The sequence below is a fragment of the Vulpes vulpes genome, chromosome 7 (assembly GCF_048418805.1).
Source record: "Vulpes vulpes isolate BD-2025 chromosome 7, VulVul3, whole genome shotgun sequence".
Lineage (NCBI taxonomy): Eukaryota > Metazoa > Chordata > Mammalia > Carnivora > Canidae > Vulpes > Vulpes vulpes.
Window position 1 is genome coordinate 97,547,794 of NC_132786.1, and position 16,664 is coordinate 97,564,457.

Here is a 16,664-nt window from a genome sequence, read left to right on the forward strand (position 1 = left end):
GTCTTTTTTAGTGTTTGGTGATGTGGAGCACTGGGTGGCAGCTGTGGTATTAGGTGAAGTTAAATCATTGACTGTATCATTGGTGTGGCTTTCATTGTGTCCATCGGTTTCCCAGTCTCCAGAGTCTCCAGGGTCCTATTGCTTAAGACAATTTAAATACTGTCAGGAGCATTATTTGCACAATCCTGCTTCTGTTCTTACTTGAAGGGGAATAAGTATCCTTAAGTCTCTGTATCCCATTCTCTTGTGTCTTGGTGAATAGTGGTTTGCTTATTTTGATATAATCATGGAGTTTATAGAGCTTGTCTAAAAAAGAAATGGATTTCCCTGAGAGGAGAAAAAGCTGAGGCTAATAAGGTGAGAAGCAGAACTCTTCCAATAATCTGAGAAATCGCTTCAATTGAAAAGCCTAGAAAATGGTGGTATCTTGGATAACATAATTCACACGCAAATTTGTTTTTCAGTGTGTGGTGCCTTCTCCTGATCCATGAAGGCATTTACCCCATCTCATTCTGTCTTCCTAGGAGGTGGCCCAAACTATAGAGTACTTTTTTGGACCCAAATCAAAGGACTATGTTCTAGTCCTTTAGAACTCAGTACTAAAATACTGGGTAAATGATTCTGCCTGAAAGTCAGGCAACTACAGATTCATTAGTTTAGTCCTTCCCCTTTGTTGACTTATTTATCAAGATTTTATTGTGTACCTACATGTTCCAGGTACTATGCTGGGTGTAGGGATTACTGAGATCAATACAATACAATCTCTGAACTGAGGAACATAGTCTTATGGTGGATAAAAGTACTTGACTAACATAAGAAGGGTTATTATCTAACACAAGGGGTATTATTCTAAGTATGGTACAAGACGCAGTGGGAGGGTATATAAAGAAAGGAAGCTGACCTTTCACTTGGAGTGGTTGGTTAAGAATTCTCATTGAAGATGGTTTTAAAAGAATTTGAGCTGGGAGGTAGTGAAGTGGTGATGGTATCCTTTGCAGAAAGAGATAGGATCTCCCTCTGCCCCTTCCCCCACTTGGCGCTGGTGCTCTCTTTCAAATACATACATACATACATACATACATACATACATACTTAGAAGAAAGATCAATAATTAAGCTAAGACAGCATTCATTGTAATGAAAGGAGGGCCCAGATATGAAAGATATTTTTAAGACAGTGTACTGGCTTTGATGATTATTTGTGAGAAATGCAAGAATCAAGAAGTGAAATATAATCTAAGGTTTCCAAAATGGATAATGGAATGTTCTTGTATGCTCTCAATAAGAATTTGTTGAATTGAGTAGAATGTTAAGAGTAATTTTCCTGTGTTTTCCTTTAAAGACGAAATTTTGGCAGAATTTTGCATTCTGAGGCAAGAGAGAGAGGTCGAATGATAGTGCACTGGCACATTAGGCTTATCTGACCAATAAAATCTCTTACAGTAGATTTACAAATTGAGTCAGCCCATGGAGCTTACTCTTCAGAGGAATTGGGGCTAATGGTTCCATCTAAGAAGAAAAGGCCGGTGGATGAATGTGAATGGCTTTGTAGACTGAGCTGTGCATTACAACTTGCTCTATGTCTGGGAAAGATATTTTAGAGATGCATGGTTTTTGTTAGCTACCTAATTACAAAAGCATTGTTTTCTTAGTGATACATTGTCCAAAATAATACCAATTGTCCACAAGGGAAAAAGAAACTCTAGTAAGAAGCTCAGACCATAGTTAAAAAAAAAAAAAAAACAAGAAAAGGTGGTGGTAGGACTATGAAGTCCAAATCTAAGGAAATGAAAGCTTGTACTGTGAGAATTCATGTAGACATTCATTAAAAATTTTCTGTTTTATTCTTTTTGTTTGACTGGGTTCAGTCTATTCAATGTCTAGATAGGTTCCTTAGTAAAGGAGACTTGTTACTTAATGAGTCATTATTGAAATTGTGATGACTAGGTAGACACAGTCTTGATATTTAAGCAGCTCTGCTAAAGTGGTGTGTAATTCATCGTGATGCTACAGAGTACAGTAGGCTAAAAGTCAAAAGACCAGCCCCCTTCCATTTTACCACCTGCATGGCTGTGAACAAATCCCTGAAACTCTCAAGCTTCAAATTCCTCATCTATAAAGTAGGAATGATAATGGCTTATCAGGGGCACCTGGGTGGCTCGGCATTGAGTGTCTGCCTTTGGCTTGGGTCATGATCCCAGGATCTTGGGATCAAGTCCCACATGGGGTTCCCCACAGGGAGCCTCCTTCTCCTTCTGCATTGTGTCTCTGCCTCTCTCTATTTCTCTCATGAATAAATAACTGAAATATTTAAAAAAAATGGCTTATCAGTATATGTCAGAGGGCTGTTGTGAAGATCAGAGGAGGAAATCCTTGTGCAGATTTTCTATGTTTTACAACCTTCTGCTGATTTGCCATGTGATTGCTATGGAAGAGGCCATGGAGATGGAATGGCTAAAGGACCTATGGCAACAACCCCACAATGATGTTAATGGGAGCATTGTGGGTTTGGGCAATACAATGTCTTAGTGTCCTTTCTTACCCTGGCAGCATGGGCAAGCTAAGACATTGCAAGGTGTCACCCCCTTGGACTGTTGAACTGTTCTGTATCCCAGTATGTTATGGCAGTGCAGTAACTTATGTGTAGGCAGTTGACCACCTTGTAGTCAGAACTGATCTTTTTCTTTTTTTTAAAGAGTTTATTTATTTATTCATGAAAGACACACACACAGAGAAAAAGAGAGCGGGGGGCGGGGGTAGAGACACAGGCAGAGGGAGAAGCAGGCTCCATCAGGGAGCCTGATGTGGGACTTGACCCCGGGATTCCAGGATCATGCCCTGGGCTGAAGGCAGGTGCTAAACTGCTGAGCCACCCAGAGATTCCCAGAACTGATCTTTTTCAAGCAAGACTTCTAGTCCCTTATTGTGGATTTGCGTAGCTCAAGGAATATATTTAGGAACCAAAGTAGCCATTCTTGGATCTCAATAGGTAAAAGATTCATAGCAGCAATTTTGCTCTTGCTGTGCCTGTGTTTATCTCCTTAAATGTTCATGTATATATTTTTACAGCATGGACAAATCAATGTGCAAATTAATTGAAACTATTAATTGAAGGCAAATATATTTCCATATCTGCTTAATCTGTACCCCCAATCAACATTACTTGCTTTTTTTTTTTTTCCTTTTTTAAATTTATCTGCTCACTTGAAGGCTAGTTTCCTATTATTTTTACATCAGGCTTATTGTAAGAATGACTAATGTTCTAAGAGAAAATTCCCCCATTCTAAGAAAATAGTCTGTTTCTCTGCAGCTCATTTGGATAAAGAAGTGGGAGAAGATTTAAGAATAAATAGCCCATTCGCATTGACAGATGTTCCCCTACTGACCTCTCTTTCTTTTCCAAGCAGCTAGAAACTGTCTTAATTTGTGTAAAATTCTGTTATCAGTTTTGTCCCTGAAATGTGTGAACAAGGCTGTTAATCTGTTTGTTGGCCACGAGAAAAGAGAAATTTATGTAGCTGATGATGTGCATGTGTGTGTACACACACATATACACACATGTGATACATGTATCAGTAGAGGGTCAATACTCCTGAAACATTTTAGGAGAGATTTTAAAATGACCGTAGTTCAATTATGCAGCTCTAGTTGTCATCATAATTTTGGTTTAATGTGGCTCATTGGGAATGGAGATGCAATAAACAGAAACTAGAGTGTATCAACATATAAATGAATATTAATTTTCTTTTTACAGTTTTCAGATAACAAGGCTTTTATAATATTAGAAGAATATGTCATGATTAGGCAGTTATTAAAAAGGCTGAATGGCAGAGAGAGTAGTTTACATTTTAAATAGTTATTTACTGGTATTTTGGTAGCCAAATTCATATTTCCATATGAGATTCATTTTGCAAGTCAGGTCTAAAGCTTTGAAGGCAAAACCCACCAATGTGCAACTAGCCATGAATCAGCATGTCATGGACATTTGTTATGTATGTTTGTGGAAATAAATGGCAGGTGTGTGGAAATAGAGACTTTTTTAAATTTTAGACTTGTGGATAAGTAGTAAAACTTTGGCTTTAGTATTATCACAATTAAACCATTGGAGATTACTGGTTAAATTTAGTTGTATTTGTACATATACAAGTATTAATTGAACAAAGTGACATTATAGATTAAAAAGAATTTTTTAAACACAGAGTAACTCAGCCCCTGATGAAAGACATCTTTCAGTATTACTTCACTTACATACTCTTACAACTTCCTGTGTCTTACTTTTTGTTATTCATAATTTAAAATCAAATTGTGCATTGAGAATCAATAATGTATCAAGAGCATTTATGAAATATGTCAGACTGCAATGTAAAAAGTAAAAATGCCCAAATCCTCAGACTCCACATTCATTAATTTTAAAGCCTATAAAATTCAAATCTCATTCAATTTGTTTTGATTTTGTTTTACTATCTTTTAATTATGTAGTGGATCATAGATATCTCATTTTTCTCACTCATAAAGGGAGGGGAGACAGAGCACCTGAGTGGCTCAGTGGTTGAGAGTCTGCCTTTGGCTCAGGTCATGATCCCAGGGTCCTGGGATCAAGTCCCACATCAGGCTCCCCACAGAGAGACTGCTCCTCCTGCTCCTCCCTCTGCCTATGTCTCTGCCTGACATATTTATTTATGAATGAATAAGTAAGTAAGATCTTTTAAAAAAAAACAAGGGAGGTGTGAGTTACAAGTATCTATTAGCAAGGTTGATGTGAAAATGGCATTGCATATGGTGATACGTCTAAAAGTACTCTGTAACTCCAAAGAATTATGTACATGATTTTATTACTTTAAAATATGACAATGACACCTTTTCATGTAGAAGTCAGTGTCAGTATGCCTATGCTGATACAGAAATTCAGAAGTTTTCTGCTTTTCATTTTTCATCTTTTTTGTAGACATTGCTTTCTCATCAACATGGAAATTAAGATTCTTAAAATAATGCTGATCAGTATAATTAAGTACAAGTAAGTATAAAATAAGCACATCAGTATAATTTTTGAAGATTTATAAAAGTATATATTTTATTGTTACTATATTTTAATATTTTTCTAGGACCAAAGGTAAGATGAGAAGTAGCCTGCTGAACTGATGACTCTTGCTTAACTGTTTTAGGAAGTAGTCTATTTCTATGTAGAGACCTTCTGAAGTATGCTAGGTATTCTTGGTGATGTTACATAGTTCTTCAAAGGAAATATGTATTTATATCCTGCTTTATACATTTGGGCAAAAATAGTAATAACACTTTCAAGATACTGATGGGAAAATGAGTCCCAATAAATATGTTGGATTCTCAAGATAAAGAGAAGTACAATTCTCAGCGTTACAGCATTCTCTCTATAAAAATAGTGCAATTGGGATGTACTATTTTAGTAAGAAACTCATTAAGTGCAACTTTAAAAGCTTCTTCTTCCTCTTCTTTTTTTAAACTTTGACATTCCAGTAAACTGTGAGGAAAATGTCCTTCCATTTGCTTTTCCTTTGCTGAAGTGTCTAGAAGTGAGAGTACATTCAAATTAAAAGCAGAAAGTCCCTTAAATTCCTTTCAAGAAGTCCATCCCGTAAGTGCCACTCCTTGAAAGACTATGGCTGTTATCACTTTTGGCTGGAACAAGACTGCAAAAGATTGCAAGAAGAAATGGAAATTATAATAGAGGATTTCTGTCACTCTGATAGTTTATGGCCTATTTGTTCCTTATTTTAGTCCATTAATTTTTTTTTTTTCACTAAGAACTCCTGTCTCTAACGAGGAGAACTTTGACAGTGATATTTGAGCATACTATGTAATGAGACACTTACATCCAAATTCCAAAGAATATTTTTAATTTCAATAATAATAACAGCAAACAAATTATAGTGAACAGAAAACAGGAAACTACAATTTTTTGAAGGGCTTTCTTCCTCACAGATTGCTTCCACACCTATCATATTATTTGGTGTTCACGATATTTCTGTGCTTTAAGCATGACAGGTCAATTTGCTCTTTTTTGGATGAGGACTTAAGATACCAGAGAGGTTGATATGACTGCTGCAGAGGCCCACAGTCCCCCTGTGGCTGAGCTTAGATGCAAAGCCAGTTCTGTCTCTTCCTGTGGCTTGACATAACCTGTATCATACACCTTTTCTTCTTCTTCTTTTTCTTTTCTTTTTTTTTTTTTTTTTTTTAGCATTCTAGGTTTCACCTCTACCAACTCCTCCGGGACCAACATTGACAGCTGAAGGAAGGTTGTGAATTTGTATCCCATCCTATTCATCCTTCTCCAGATTCCATGATGAGCTCTCCAGTGCAGCCTGGTCAGTCTGATTCCTTCTTAAACTATTTGCAGATTTTATGTGAAAGATGTTGCTTTGTGTTGCTTGAAAGCAAGCAGTTGAAGTAATGAAAGGACTTTTTTGTCTGACAAAGATTGATATAATGAATTTTGAATTTTGTATCCTATAGCTAATCTTCTATTACATAACCTGGTTTGCTTTCCAGGCACTAATTTCATTTGCATTGTTATCTGAGCACTAGTCTTTAATCCTTCTGCTGCTAATGTAGCATTTGGATTAAAGTTTGTGACATTATTAATATTTATTAAATATGATATAGGTATCTAATTCACAGGCATGGTCTTTCTGACCTAATATGTGTCTGTATGCTCTTAAATTGTGCTGTGGGGTTTGGAAGTCAGCTTGTGGATTTACACCTTCTCTCTCTGACACACAGGAAGGATATTTCTCCTCCCTGGCCTTCTTTGCTGCCACTTCTGTTTCCTATATACCTATTTAATAATAATCTCAGCACCTGCTTCCTCTGAGTCTAGTGTAATATGTAGCTCATAGTGTTGTGATCAGCAGAGCCAACACCCATTCCTGCAGGAACAGGGTTTCACTTTTGGAACAAACATAATTCAAGTCTACAAATGATGGAGTAGGGTCCGATATCACGTTAATCAGGGACAAATTTTAAAAGAATTTTCTGCATGGATCATTAAAGGATAATTTGTTTCTATGCATTCTTTAAAAAAATCATTTTGTCATATTGATATCCTTGAGTTATCCAACTCCTGAGGTTGGATCTAGTATAATATTATATTCAGGATTTACAAAAGGAAATTTTTGCCAAGATTTTCACCCTGTGAGTGCCACACCCAGATCAGCTGCCCAGATATTCCACTGTCTCATCAACCTTTCCTCACATCCTCAATAGTCTGCTTGCCAACTTGTATGTAGAATGTAGAGCTGGACATCATTGTAGGGTAGAATTATGACTGTTGCTTCTAAGTGACATAGTAAAGATATTTCAGAGGTTTTAGTTACAGTCATTATTTATAATGGGCCTTGTCATCTGAATAAACAGATGAAGAGTTAGTTACCTAGGCTTCTTATCTCTGAGTCCCTGTAGTCCAGTGGTTCTCAAACTTTAGCATACATTAGCATCACTGGGAGGGCTTGTTAAAAATTAACCACATCCCCAAAGTTTTTGATTCTGTAGGTCTGGTGTGTGGCTCAAGAATTACAAATTGCCCCAGATGATGTTACTTTTACCTAGAGACTACATTTTGGGAACCACTGGTCTAGACTGCTATATTTGCTCCTTCACCTGCTCCTCCCTGCCCCATCTCATCCCACAGACAGCCCTGTGTGTGAATAACATTGCTCATCACAGTTATAGTATACTATTATTATCCTTTCTGTTAGGATGAATTTAACATCATGTTTGCGTTTTATATTTGTATATATTGCATTTTAAATATATATTTATTTATTTTGAATTTAATGTTTCAGAATTGCATAATTTAAGAAAGGCATTTTATTTAGAACCATCATAGTCAAACATTTTCTTCTTTAATTGGAATGTATTGGTATCATTAAAAATCATACAAAAATCAATAGGAATTAAGAAAAACAAGAGACTCGTAACTATAGGAAACAAACAGTGTTGCTGGAGGGGATGCAAGTGGGGGGATGGAGTAACAGTGAGGGGCATTAAGGAGGGCACAAGTTGTGATGAACACTGGGTGTCTTATGCAACTGGTGAAGTAGTGAACACTACATCTGAAACTAATGTACTATATGTTGGCTAATTGAATTTTTAAAAATTCACACAAAGAAGAAAAAAATCAGTAGGAATAAATTGGCTGAGTACAAAAGTGGCAGATAACTTCCTCCATTTCTGGAAATCATTGTCTAGAACTCATATAGAGGTTTGTCTTTAATTCTCTACACCAATAAAAATTGTCGTGTCCATTTATTCTCCACCCATCTCTATCATCTCTTCCTTGTATTGTTTGTTTACTTCCCACCCTGACTTTACGGAAGAGTGACAAGGCAGGTTGAATGATGAGAAAATAGAATTTATGGCAGTGACAACAGCTGTATCCAAATGAAACATTTGAAACAGCAACTTTACCAGGATATGTAATTTTGAAATGGACATAAAATGCAGCTGCCATCATGGCTAATGAAGGATAAAACTATATAGGAACAATTTGGATCCAAATTATAATTAAACTCAATTTATGAAACTCACTTTTAAGTAGTGCAAGTGTAGCAATTTCAGAGTTTAAGTGGTTTTTATTTAGCATCTTTCTAAAACCTGGACCCACTTGTTTTTAATGAAAAACACATAATCCCATTAATGACACTATATGTAAGTGGTTGGATTCCCAGTTTGGGCCATCAAAGCCTATTTAAAGGTAACTAGCTTACAATGAATACAGGAGCCTTAGGTAAGGAAGAGAATCAGTACAATGTAATATGAAATATTTAAAAACGTTATATGCTTAAAGAAAACTGTACCAAATAGCAGGAAGATATAAACAGGTGAAAAATTTCAAACTTAATGTAATGTACCTTAGAGAATTTCTCAGGTAGCTCCATAATACATCTAATTTTATTCTAAAAGTAGTATTTTTTTGGAAAGTTGCTGTAAGGGTGATACCACTACTAGTTTTCTCATCTTAGTGGGGAGCAGAGTGAGATTTTTGTTGCTGTTGAGATAACTGCTTAAGAGGTTAAGTATACCAGTATGGAAATGTGTATATATAAGGAGGTAATGGCCAGAAGGAACACTTACCGAACTTTGTGTGGTAAAAGAAAGAAGGAAAACAGAGTGCATGTACCTAACTCCTCCTGAGGGAGAAGAAACAGGCATGATTAAAGGGGATCCAAAGTTAAATAGAAGTTTTATTGTCTACCCAGCGTAGATTATTGGTTGTATAATAAGTGGATGTAAATCCTTGTTTCCAGGTGCATCTAGAGAAGGAGGGAATAGTATGATACTGTTGGTAATAGTATCAACTTTTTTTTAAAAGATTTTATTTATTTATTTATGAGAAACACACACACACACACACACACACACACGCAGACACACAGGCAGAGGGAGAAGCAGGCTCCATGCAGGGAGCCTGATGTGCGACTTGATCCCGGGTCTCCAGGATCGCGCCCTGGGCTGAAGGCGGCGCTAAACCGCTAAGTCACCAGGGCTGCCCAGTATCAACTTTTTATACACAAGATGATAACAACTTGTAGCATTTTTTTAAAAACTCAGAGCATCTATAGGTAAATGTATTATAATACATGAGATGAACAAATACATTGAACTCTAAAAAAACGTAAAGTAAAATAATACCAAATACTTGGATTAATTCCATGTATATCTGATACTGGCTCACAACTAGTAATATTTGACAGTTGAAATCAGGATACCCTTCCCGCTAAAAATATTGACTTTATAAAATGAAAAGATCTTTTGAGGCTGCTGTTCTAATGAGTAAGTTCTTGCCAGCCATGATCTTTGTTCAGTTATGAGAAGGGAAAAAGTGGGTGATAAATGAGACAACTACTGAGTTAAGTTCATTTGACTTTAGAATCATTAAAATTTCCTTGTGTACTCTACTTTAAGTGCTCTGCTCTATTGAAAGCAGCATACAGAGGTCTTAATTCTGTTTGGGAAGTTTTTATGAATGAAATTTGAATTGAGGAAAGTCATGGCAAATGGGCCAGGTGGGTGGGAGCCTTTTCTATTTATTAAAATGCAAACTGTGATCAGAGACCTGAAATGCACTTTGCATATGTAAAATAAAATGTTCTGGTCATAAACATGAAAACATTTTTCTGCTATTATTAGCCTGTATTTTATGGTGCCATATATGTTCTATTGGTGAGAAATAACCTAATCTTTTGACTTAGAAAAAGTGTTTTTCTTACATCTCCTTTAAAAAAAAAAAAAAAAGCTATCTAAAAAGAGACTTAAATTGGCCTGAGGCAATCACCATCCATTTGTTTTGCTTTTGTTCTGCAAAGGGCTCTAAGGAGTTATTGTGCACCAGAAAAATAGACTCACTCCAGTTATTCCAGAAATTCTTTAATAGTCAGTGCTTTGGACAGAGTATTTATGTTTGTCTTGAAAATTGGTTCGGGGATAGTGTGAATTCTTGTTTTCCCCATAAAACTTCTCCATCCATGTTCAATTATAGTTGATATCAAGTACTAAATATTACTGTCTTGATCATGTATTCAGTCAAACAATAAGTGCTGATTTTTGAATATAGAATTCACTGGTTTTTATTTTAATCTCGGTGCCTCAGTAATGTTCTAAGTTAGAGCATTGAGTGTTGCTTTGGGGCAGCAAGGAGCCTGAATGGAGGGAAGACTGTCTGGATAAGATTGGCAGCTAACTGCTGCAGTTGGTATAGTCTTTCAAAGCTCATTAAGCATTTTGTGCCAGGCCGTGTGTTATTCAGGGGACGCAGAGAGTACTAAATCATGGTTTCTACCTTGATGGACAGCACCCTTTAGTGGAGGCATAGAAGAGTAAGTAGTTTGGCCCATTCAGTGTATTAAGTATTTTTATAAATATAGGAGCAGAAACTAATTTCTGCTGTATAACAGTATGAATGCAATTTCTAGTAATTTTTTTATCAGGATTGTTAAATCTCTGAAGGAAAGACTTCAGGGCTCGTCTAATCTGGAGTTTCCAAACATGTCAGATAATAAAATCACTGGGGGCTCTTGTTATAAATACAGATTCTCAGATTCCTTCCCTAAAGAGAATTATGCGGTCAACTTGGGTGGGGGGGTACTAGATACCAGATTGCATAGTGCTCTTCACCATGACTTGCAAAGTGAAGAAATGTTTTTTAATCTAACAAGCCCTAGAATTTCTCATGTTGAGACTCTAGAAAAACAGAAAATATATCGTTAAATCCTATCTGAATATAGGTATTTCTCCTGTGAGCTAATATATAACTGAGTTATTTTGCTTTCTGCTAAATGAAAAGCTAGTGCTATTGAAAATTAGAAGATATTATAAGATGTGGGGAAATTCTTGTGGTTTATATGAATTCTCCGCTGTCTAGGCCATCCTGTTTTTATGCAGAGGTGACCCAAGGATATTCTTATAGATAGAGTACATTTCCTCCTCCCCAAACCCAGACTCAAAACCGATTCCTACTTATTTTAACCCAGATCAGATTTTTAGTATGATCCCAAGAATATAGAAAACATAATTTGAGCCTGGGCATTTTTAAGAGTAAATAAATTAGGCTGCCTCAACCATAGAATGATTCCAGCATGACTTTTACTTTTGATGAATCTAATTATATAATGCAATTTTGACAAAAATGTAGCCAAAGGAATTTTTGAAACATAGACTGCAGTGTGCAGTTTGCCTCTTGTTGTTGGGCAATGCTGTGGCCTTGTGGGCATCTAGGTGAGTTTGGATAGTAGAGTTGCTATAGCTCTTGCAAAGTCTTGTAACATTAGTATTCAAAGCCCATTGCATAAAGGAACTAATTTCTCTTTTCTTCACCATTATGAGAACACTTATAACAATTACTCCACCCATATGGAGTGACAGAACCAGGCTTATAGAATCAGAAGTTAAAGGTTTGTGGGAAGATCTTCTCTTCTCTTTCTTTTCTCATTGGCAAATCTCAAGCAAAAGTTAATTGAGTTTTCCCTTCATGCCTCCGTTTTGCTAAGCAGCTGCATTCTCTTACAGAAATGTAGTAGATTTAACTAATGATCAAAAAGTTCTTTGAAATAGAGAATGTTACGGAAATGCTAAGTAGTATAAACAATTTGAGGGCAAGCATTAATAAAAGCTTCACTGCAAGCATTTTTACAGAGGACTAATAAAAGTTTCACGGTTCAATTAATACAGCACAACATTGGGTTTTCTAGAAGCATATGGGGCCCAGAAGGCCTGCCCCTGTTTTTAAAATTTACGAACTCTTTAATGATTCACCACTTTTACTCCAGTGCATTACCCACTGTGGTGCCATTTAATCCTTAAGTAGGAAACTTAAAACCAGGACAAAGCTACAAACAAATACGAAAATGTCCAAGTGGGTATTTTCTCTTCAGTTTGTTAATAATATGTTACCATAGAAAATGAATGGTAAATGAAATAGAGTCATAGAACAAATCAAGTAGGTTATGGCTTCCCCAGATGAATCTGACCAGTTGGCTTTTTAATGAAATACAGGTCAAATCTCATTGCAGTAAGCTCTGTGTAACTAAAATATTTTCAGGCTCCCAGCTAATTATTTATTTCAAGTTGTATTCAAGAAAAATAGTGTAAGATAATCAAATAAATCAGTCTCTTGAAGTTTTGCAACCGAATTTGACCAGAGTATAGTATTGGTGGGAAATAAGGAATGTTAAATGTATTAAATATTATTTTGGATTTTCTTTTACTACTTTAACTTCATAGTTAACTGACTCATTCTTTTGCTATTGCTAAGTCTAAACTTCTCAAGCTGATATTCAAGTTTGAAACATAAACCAGAGAGAGCATTTTATTCTCCCATTTCCTGAGGGATAGTGCTTTAAAAATGAGGTGCAAATCTTTTACCAAAATGTTCAGTTTAAATTCATTTTGCACATTTAATTCTCAGCTTTTACTTTTTACAATTAATTTCGGTGGGTAATTCAGTTTATATAATTCTTATTGTATTCATTATTTTAACACTACCAAAAGACCCCCATAATGTAGTTCAGACAGAAAAGAAGGTTATTTCTTCCTCATGTAAAGACCAAAAAGACTTTCCTGAGTGGCAGGCTGGTCTTTTTCTGGTGGCTGTTCAGGCTCTGGGCAGTTTCAGAAAGACAAGTTTCTGAACTTGTCTTTCTTCTGCTTTTGGATTCTAAGGTCAATCTACATCTCTACATCAAGCTGATGGAAGAAGTAGGTTTATATAGGACACTTCCATAGGCATACTCACATTTCTTTGGGTAGAATTTAGTCACATGACCACACTTGACTACAACGGAGGCTGGGGAAAGTAGTCTAGTAGTGGACCAGAAAGAGGAGGAAACAGGTTTGGTGAATAGTTGGCCAATCTCTACCACAAATGTCTTGAATACACCTTGTTACCTGGTATATTTGCACCTGGTAGTGCAAATATAGTATTGCTTACAAGAGGTAGGTAGGAGTATTTCATAATGTACTCTTGACTAAACCAATTATTAAAGAATTAAGTAAGGTTCTTTTAAAGACATAGAAACACAGTCAATTTAGGGAGATGCAGCTTATCTAGATTTTCTTTTTTTTTTTTTACTTATCTACATTTTCTAAGAGATGCTTAAGGAACCCTTTCTTAATGAATTGTGTGAAATAGTGAAGCAGTGTAACTATTAGAAAACTCAAGTTCTTGTTGTTAGTGGAAACTTTCCAGAAAATTGGAATAATATGTATAATGTAGAATATTATCTGTCCTTAATTAGTGTATAAAAGTCATATCAGTGGCAGGTGAAGACTGTGTGCCAAAAAAAAAGTCATGTCACTTTATCTTAGATTATAGTTAAGCATATGCCGAGGAAAGTGTAATTTAATATTCACCATTCTTAAGTTTGCTCTTTGTTGCATATTGGCATCACATTTTTAAACACATTTGTAGTTTCAAATATTTTGATGAAACTCTAGGTCAAATAGTGGTTGATAAACACTTGTTTTATACGGATCTTTTCATGAACATAATTATAAAACAATGCTAGATTTTAGTTTTTGAAGATCCAGGAGCAATTATTAATACCTTGACAAAGCACACGGAGAGCCTTTTGTTTATAACAATATGTGGACTTTTACAGAATTTTCTTTTTCTATGCATAATTTAGGATTTCCTGTTAATAATGCCCAAGTTTTTTTTTTGTGTGTGTGTGTGTGTGTGTGTGTGTGTGTGTACACCTATGTGTGAGATTGTTTTGCAATGCAATAATAAGTCTCAGGGAATACAGAGGTATGTAGGACCATATAAACTCCACTAAATACTCAAATTCTTTCTGTGGTTTTCTGTTTATTTAATTTTTATCTGTTATCTTTTAAGAATGTCAATACAGCAGTCTTCCCCATATAATTTATATAATTTATTGCTTCTAATTTGTTGTCGGGTTAGAAAACAAAGAACTGTGTTAAATAAAATCATTAGTGAGATAAGAATAAATTCAGTAAGTTCTGAAGAAATGCACAAAATTCTCTTGTGAACAAAATATGTTTATTTTTGTTCTTTTTTCTTACATGTTTCAATTACATTTTAATTGTCTTCAGTCCCCCTTATTTTCTTGGTTCTTTCTGTCTTTGTTATATAGATTTATAAAATTCTGAGTTTCTAATAGGTGAGCCATTATAATGCCTTTGATTTTGTCATGCTTATCCTTACAAATTATAATCAATACCTTTTATCCATGCATGTCTCATGTGTGGATTTATAAGTTGCTTCAGAGTTACTTTAATACTCAAAAAGAAAGACTCATGACTTAATTTATTGGTGAGTATTTCCTTAGGTCTTATATCGATTTACAGAGAATAGAAGTCTGAGGCAATCTGTGAAGTTTTTTAAGTCTTTTTCATGATAACTTTCCAGTATGTGATTATATAAAGCTCTTTCCTCTTATGATAGATGGTTGCTTCTCAGTTAATACCTTTTCTCCAAGACTCTTACCTTCCAAGAAGGCTTTCTCTTTATATTGATATTATAGTTCCACTGGCACCTGGCCTGGCTGGGGAATTTCCTTTGAAGTTGGAATTTGCCCTAATAATTTTGCCCTCTTTGGAATTCTGTGAGTCCTAAGAGAGGGCAGATAATCACAGGAGCACCTATGCAGGCACTTATCTTTTCACTTTCATCTAAGAGGAAGTGGTTCTTTAGAAAGAAATGCTGAAATGACATAGGAACAAATTATTAAGAAAACCCAGTTAGTGGGTTTGGATTCTCTGGGAATATAAGCATGTTTAACAAAAGCTGGTGAAACCTGGTCTTTTGTTAAGGGAAAGGCTGTTTGATTACCTTACCTCTATTTTTCTGATTTTGAGATTCTGAGTGCTTTCAGCAGATCTAAGACTGCTGTACAGATGGACAAAACCAGAACTTTATCTTGAACCTCGCTTTTTAGAATGTCTGTGTGGTAGGACGAAATATAGGAAGTCATTATAGTTACTTGTTTGGTATGTCACTGGAATCTCAAAAGTCTGCCCAGTGTGTTCATGGACATGGACATTTGGGGACTGTTACTATCATTCAGGGAGTACTGTCTGTTAATAAATTATTAACCCAGTGATTGTGAAATCATTCTTTCTGAAAACTTGTCTGCTCTCATTATATATTGTATTAAAAGAAATATAATTAGGGAATATTTTGAAAACTAAGAGAATAAAAGCACAAAGCTATGAATTTTTTTGGGGTGGTTTTTAATGTTATTTTTGAATGTATCTGTATCTTTGTGCCATTAATATGGTGCTTCATTTTTTTTTAAAGCCTATTTGTTTTAAATTTTTATTTATTTATGATAGTCACAGAGAGAGAGAGAGAGAGAGAGAGAGAGGCAGAGACACAGGCAGAGGGAGAAGCAGGCTCCATGCACCGAGAGCCCGATGTGGGACTCGATCCCGGGTCTCCAGGATCGCGCCCTGGGCCAAAGGCAGGCGCCAAACCGCTGCGCCACCCAGGGATCCCTGGTGCTTCATTTTTAATGGAGAACTTAATATATCTTATTTTGGCTTTATGTTTAAAGTGAAACAACAAATTAGAAAACAGATTTTAAAGGTAATAGTATTTTAGTGAAAGGATCCAGAAATTAGTAGAAAAAGTCAGGAAGCCAATTATGGAAAGAGGAAAAATAATACATACCATAACTTGCGTTGGATAATGTGTGCTATCAAATCTCTAAATTTCAATAAAATATGTCAAAGTAGAGTTCATTTTCCCTTCTGTTGGGAGAACTGGTAATCCGCCTACCCATCTGCCTTCTTACCTTTCTTAGTTTTCTTTCTTTCTTTTTCTTTTATCCTGCCTAACTCCAAAAAGATTTGGGTTTTATATAATTAGGTTTTTTATATAATTAGTTTTAAAAAATAAAATACATGAGAATGAAAGGAAAGAAAGGAAGGGAGATTGGATAAAGCAAATGCCCTTGGTACATACATATACTCAAGTTCTGTAAAATTGCTAGGAAGGAACAGATTTCACTCTGAACTTCTTGGTAGGAGGTCTGTTTTCTACTATGAGATTATTCCTCCTTTAGGTTAAGTGATGAAGTCTCTGCATTGTTTGAGAAATGTCAGAGACTCTCCATACAACCTCTCCCTGAGGTATACAAGGACCCTATATCCTTTCCTGTTTGTCCTTCT

General features: G+C 35.6%; 1 protein-coding gene across 12 annotated transcripts in view; it reads left to right on the forward strand.

Moving 5' to 3' along the window:
- The window catches only part of HDAC9 (histone deacetylase 9), a 920,581-nt gene that overhangs the window by 66,249 nt on the left and 837,668 nt on the right, over positions 1–16,664 (forward strand). For all 12 annotated transcript variants that reach the window (XR_012002703.1, XR_012002701.1, XM_072764471.1 and 9 more), the window contains exon 2: positions 6,214–6,340. Coding sequence is in view for 10 of the 12 variants with exons in the window: in XM_072764471.1 (XP_072620572.1) it covers positions 6,316–6,340 (25 nt within the window). In the remaining 2 variants the exon portion in view is untranslated. The remainder of the gene's footprint in view (positions 1–6,213; positions 6,341–16,664) is intronic.